The sequence below is a fragment of the Triticum dicoccoides genome, chromosome 2B (genome assembly GCF_002162155.2).
Source record: "Triticum dicoccoides isolate Atlit2015 ecotype Zavitan chromosome 2B, WEW_v2.0, whole genome shotgun sequence".
Taxonomy (NCBI): Eukaryota; Viridiplantae; Streptophyta; class Magnoliopsida; order Poales; family Poaceae; genus Triticum; species Triticum dicoccoides.
In genome coordinates this window covers 66677350-66683046 of record NC_041383.1, presented here as the reverse complement: position 1 = coordinate 66683046, position 5697 = coordinate 66677350, and the positions used below count along the sequence as shown (strand labels likewise).

Below are 5697 nucleotides of genomic sequence, written 5' to 3'. Positions count from 1 at the left end.
AGTGATAGTGTCGTGCGGGCCTGTCCGGGACGAGGAAAGACGCTTCTGGGTAATGTGGGTTGGGCCGATGAAACGGCCGCAAGCACCTTGAAATACCTGGCCTTGGCGCCCAACGTAACCGCGTCGACCAACAGCTTCCTCGCCGGAGTGACGGAGTCCCCAACAAACCAAGAACCCCCGCCCTCCCTCCACCGCACAGCAGCCCACCGCCTCGGCCCTCCAGCGCCGGCGACGATGGACCGCTTCCAGGACGGGCACCACGTGCGGCTGCGCAGCCGCGTGCCGCGCACCTACCTCCACGCCGCCGACGACGGGGAGAGCGTCATCCTCGGCCAGCGCCGCGCCTCCATGAACGCGGCGTGGGCGGTGCACATCTACCACGGCGACGATGGCCCGTACCTGCTCCTCCACAGCGCCGCCTACGGCCGCTACCTCGCCGCCACGACCACGCGGTCGCGGCTCGGCCACCGCGGCTTCCGCGCGGAGCTGTGCGACTACGACACGGCGCAGGTGGAGACCATCATGTGGCGGGCCGTGGGGTCAGGCTTCGCGGACGACGTCGTCCTGCTCCGCAACGTCGGCGGCCGCTACCTCCGCGCCAACGGCAGGTACATCCGCTGGAACGCCGGCGTCAGCGTCGACAACAGCGTCAGCTCCATGATGTACTGGGTCGTCGAGCCCATCCCCGCCAGAGAGGACATGCCTGCCCTTCCTGCCCCGCCTCCGGTGAGTTCGCCATGACCGACCGTCTTCTTGACACATCTACTTGAATTGCTTTCGGCGATTCAGCGAATTCTTCTTGAACCGTAGTTCAATTCTGTTGTTGACAAATTTGATTGCGAGCAGCATCCCCCATACGGATACCTCCCCTTGGGCCTGTTCATCCACCTGGACCTGGAGCCGGGACGGCTGATCCGGTTCGTGCGGGCGCTCGACGACGGGCAGTACCCCGAGGACCCCATGGGCCAAGGCTGGCGCCAGTTCTGGTTCAGGGGGAGGTCCGCGTTTCGCCTGAGGGACGACCTGGGGTTCCTCGTCGGCGCCGGCGTGTACTACCGGAACGTCGCCATGTGCGTCCGAGCGGGCCGCTACGGGAGGCTGACCCCGCTCGTCGTCGACCTGCCCGACGGCGGCTATGGCGACACCCTCGAGATCATCGTCTTCCGGGCCGGGACCCCTGGTGAGAGCCCTTACTTCCTCCTCTGTATCTCCTGACTGAAAACCAGTAGTACGTCCTTGATTGAATTTTGTTCAGATTTTGGTATTTTGGGTTTACTTTAGTGGGGGTGTTACTGAAGCTGTTACGGTCTGACAAAAAAGTTACTGAAATTGTTCTAGTCTGAAAAACAGTTGCGGAATCTGTTGAAGTCTGAAACTGTTAGGTGTCTGCAACTGTTGGAATCTTGTAAAAGTTGATTCACCTCCTTTCAGCCTTAACAGAGAAGATGGTGATAACCGTTTGATTTAGCCTTAATAAATGTCGTTTCTGACTCTGAGATTTGAATTGTGCATCTGCTTTCCTGCTGACCTTATCTGTATAGAAATATACTGTTGTTGTTGAATCTGTTTTTGCTGCATGAACATGATATTTGGGTCGCACTTTCGTCGAGTGCTAAGCTGATCGTGCTTGGAAAAAGGATATTATGATTCGTTTTGTTAGGAAACTGTAGTTGTCCTGTAGAAAGGTAAAAGTAGTTGGATCAAACTAGTTGCACATTTCTGTCCTTGATTCAGATAATTCAGTCGGTCCATTTCATAACATCTGCCGCCAGTAGAAATTATGGAAGCTAAAAAGCCAAATCAAGTTCAGCCATCTCATTTCACCTTTGCAGAGAAGAAGATACTAATTCTCTAACCTGTGAATACAATTCAGCTAGTATCTTACAATAGTACATAAATTATTTAGTTCCTTGCACATTATATTGTTTCAATTTATTTTTCTTCTTGGTCTTGTTATTAATTGTTGGTCTGCTGCCTAATTGGCTCATAATTTCTGCTAATTCAGCCTACAATGAGCTGCGACACCCGGATGTCAATGCGGAGTAGAGAAATATCGGAGCGGGAGTCCTGAAAGTTCACCTGTCCACAAGTTTCGCCGCCTCGACGACAGCAGAACTGGACGCCTACTTTTGCCTATAGATAGATAGATATATGTTCAGAAAACTCTTTGTTTCTTCTGCTAGCTAAACTGCTGAGAGTGTTGCGTCCAATGGCTGAACAATTTTGTAATTCTGGGATGTGATCTCTGGTGTGCTTCATAGACGAAGCATTTCACTGTAGGGGTTATTCCGTTGTTATTGCAATGAGTCGACGATTCTGCGATATTTGTAGATCGATGGTCTTTGATTGAATTTTGTTCAGATTTCGGTGCAGTGTTAATCTACTTGTCTTACTGAAGTTGTTACAATCTGACAAACAGGTTACTGAAATTGTTCTAGTCTGAAAAGGATATTATGATTTGTTTTGTTAGGACCTGAATTTGGGGAGCTGTCTCAAACTGTTGCTATCCTGTAGAAAGATAAAAGTAGTAGGTGCCATGTAGATTTATCAGTCTGTGTATGCATGGTAAAAGATGGCCTGAAGCTAGTTGCACATTTCTGTCCTTGATTCAGATAATTCAGTTGGTCCATTTTATAACATCTGCCGCTCGTAGAAATTGTAGAAGCTAAAAGGCCAATTCAAGTTAGTCATCTCATTTCACCTTCGCAGAGAAGATACTGTAATTTTGTAAGCCGTGAATAAAATTCACGTAGAATCTTACAATAGTGCATACAATCTTTAGCCCCTTGCACATTATATTTTTTCAGGTTTTTTTTTCTTCTTGACCTTGTTATTGATTGTTGATCTGCCACCTAATTGGCACATAATTTCTGCTAATTTTATTCAAAAAATAATTTCTGCTAATTCAGCCTACAATGAGCTGCGACACCCGGATGTTGACGCGGAGTAGAGAAAGATCGGAGCAGGAGTCTAAACGTTCACCTGTCCACAAGTTTCGGCGCCTCGACGACATCAGAACTGGACGCCTACTTTTGCCTATAGATATAGCCATATAGGTTCAAAAAGCTCAACATCTCTGTGTTTCTTCTGCTAGCTAAACTTGCTTCGTTCTGGATTCAGAGCTGCTGAGAGTGTTGCGTCCAATGGCTGAACAACTTTGTAGGTCGTTGCAGTGTCGCTCTTCTGACATTCATCTCTGAGATGTGAAGCATTTCACTCTCGGGTTTTTTTTTTGACGAAACCTCGTCAGAGGGCGGGGAGCTCCCGCATTGCAATGACTCTCGGTTTTTTTTTGACGAAACCTCTCTCACCCCAATTCACTCTCGGGTTAATTGCAATGACTTGACGATCCTACAATTTTTTTTAGTTCATGCATTTCACATAAGCTTCACAAAAATGATAGAGCAGGGCGGCAAATCAAAGACCCATAGCACACTGGAACTTATGTTTTTCATGTACAGTACATATGAACTGATCGATCAGTAAATTGGCCAGCGGATCGGAACTACTCCCTCCGTTCCAAAATATGACCCAACTTTGTACTAAAGTTAGTACAAAATTGAGCCATCTATTTTAAAACGGAGGGAGTACATTGATAGGTAGACACATGAGTCGCGAGCGGCCGGGTTGGATTATACTCCTATCGACAATAAATAATCCACTAATCTAGACCCTTCCGGATTGCCGAGTTCCCACTGGCCGATGAGAAACATGAGCACGGCCCAGGCGCACGAACCGAGGACGGTGGCCCTCCTTCTTCCTCCTCTGCTCGTTGGCTAGGTGGAGCTTGAGGGCGTGGCTGGTGGTGCTTGTTGCGGCATGGTCAGATTCGGCCGGATCTGGCCCTGCTCGCCGGCGGGCGGCCCGGGGTGCTAGCAGCGGCCGGTCGGGTCGCTGCTCGGATGTGGGCTGCCACGGCGTGGTGGTGGCTCATGGCGGTGTTTTGGATTGTTTCACGGCAGCGGCTGGACATCTCCGGCGTCGGCTCATCGGGAAGCGGCCTGTTTTGGCCTTCGATTCCTCTCCTCGTCGTTCGGACGCTACCTTCGTCGAAAGGCTGGCCCTCTCCCAGCTGCGGTCCATCTCCTATCTCACGCCCAGTGCTGCGGGACTGATCTTGTCTCGCGCCCGGTGAGGGAGTCCTGGATTAGGGGATATCCGGACAGCCGGACTATATACTTTGGCCGGACTGATGGACCGTGAAGATACAAGACTCAAGACTTCATCCCGTGTCCGGATGGGATTCTCCTTTGCGTGGAAGACAAGCTTGGCGATCCGGATATTAGATTTCCTTCTTTGTAACCAACTCTGTGTAAACCCTAGCCCCCTCCGGTGTCTATATAAATAGGAGGGTTTAGTCCTTAGAGACAAAATGATAATCATCATAGGCTAGCTTATAGGCTTTAGCCTCTACGATCTCGTGGTAGATCAACTCTTGTAATACCCATATCATCAATATCAATCAAGCAGGAAGTAGGGTTTTACCTCCATCAAGAGGGCCTGAACCTGGGTAAAACATCGTGTCCCCTGCCTCCTGTTACCATTAGCCTTAGACGCACAGATCGGGACCCCCTACCCGAGATCCGCCGGTTTTGACACCGACATTGGTGCTTTCATTGAGAGTTCCTCTGTGTCGTCGCTGCAAGGCTCGATGGCTCCTTCAATCATCAACAACACGGTCCAGGGTGAGACTTTTCTCCCCGGACAGATCTTCGTGTTCGGCGGCTTCGCACTGTGGGCCAATTCGCTTAGCCATCTGGAGCAGATCGACAACTACGCCCCTGGCCATCAGGTCAGGTTTGGGAACTTGAACTATACGGCCGATATCCGCGAAGACTTGATCTTCAATGGATTCGGGCCTGCGTCAGGAGCGCCGAACAGTCACGACGAGCATGGCTTAGACCTGCTGTCAGACAACACTCAGGATATCGCACCTGCAGGAGCCCCGGACCTAAATCCAGGGGACATATTGTGTCATCCGAGGACGGGTGGATGGACCCCGCCCTGGAGGCCGCACACTCATCGGCGGTGGAGCCGAACACAGACTTCATCCCCAAGGAAGCCTGTGTCTCCGGATCCCGGGACTTGTGTCCGGTTGTAGGTCCCAGGCCGCGCGCCCCCGAGCCCGTTGATTCTGGCTGGGCTCCAGTAATGGAATTTACCGCTACGGATATCTTCCAGCACTCGCCCTTTGGCGACATGCTGAACTCATTAAAGTTTCTCTCCTTGTCAGGAGACTCTTGGCCGAACTATGTCCGGCTCAGGGAGGAAGAAGGCAATGAAGAAATTCGTTGCCCACCCACCACCCACTTCATAGCCACTGTCGACGATGTAACAGACATGCTTGACTTCGACTCTGATGACACCGACGGTATGGACGTTGGCGCATGAGACGATTCAGAACCACCACCCACGGGGCGCTGCACGGCCACCTCATCATATGACATATACATGGTGGATACGGCGAAGGAGGACGATGGCGACAAAATGGAGGACAAAACCCCCGGACAAAAGCCAAAACGACAGCGGAGACGCCGCTCTAAATCCAGTCACAGTAAAAATAGCGATAATAGCGCTAGAAAGATCGACACCCCAGTCAACTCCGAAGGCAACAATGACCATACGGACCCAGCGATGGAGCAGGATGATCCAGGTCACGCCGAACACAGCCCGGAGCAGACGCCCGATCACAGTGAT

At 51.2% G+C, this 5697-nt stretch overlaps 1 protein-coding gene across 1 annotated transcript; it reads left to right on the top strand.

The window, feature by feature from the left end:
* Positions 1-234: 234 nt before the first annotated feature.
* On the top strand, positions 235-2046 carry LOC119367154. Its single transcript, XM_037632754.1, has 3 exons — positions 235-726; positions 847-1180; positions 2006-2046. Exons 1-3 carry the CDS (start codon positions 235-237, stop codon positions 2044-2046), a joined length of 867 nt encoding a protein of 288 aa, XP_037488651.1.
* The last annotated feature ends 3651 nt before the right edge of the window (positions 2047-5697 follow it).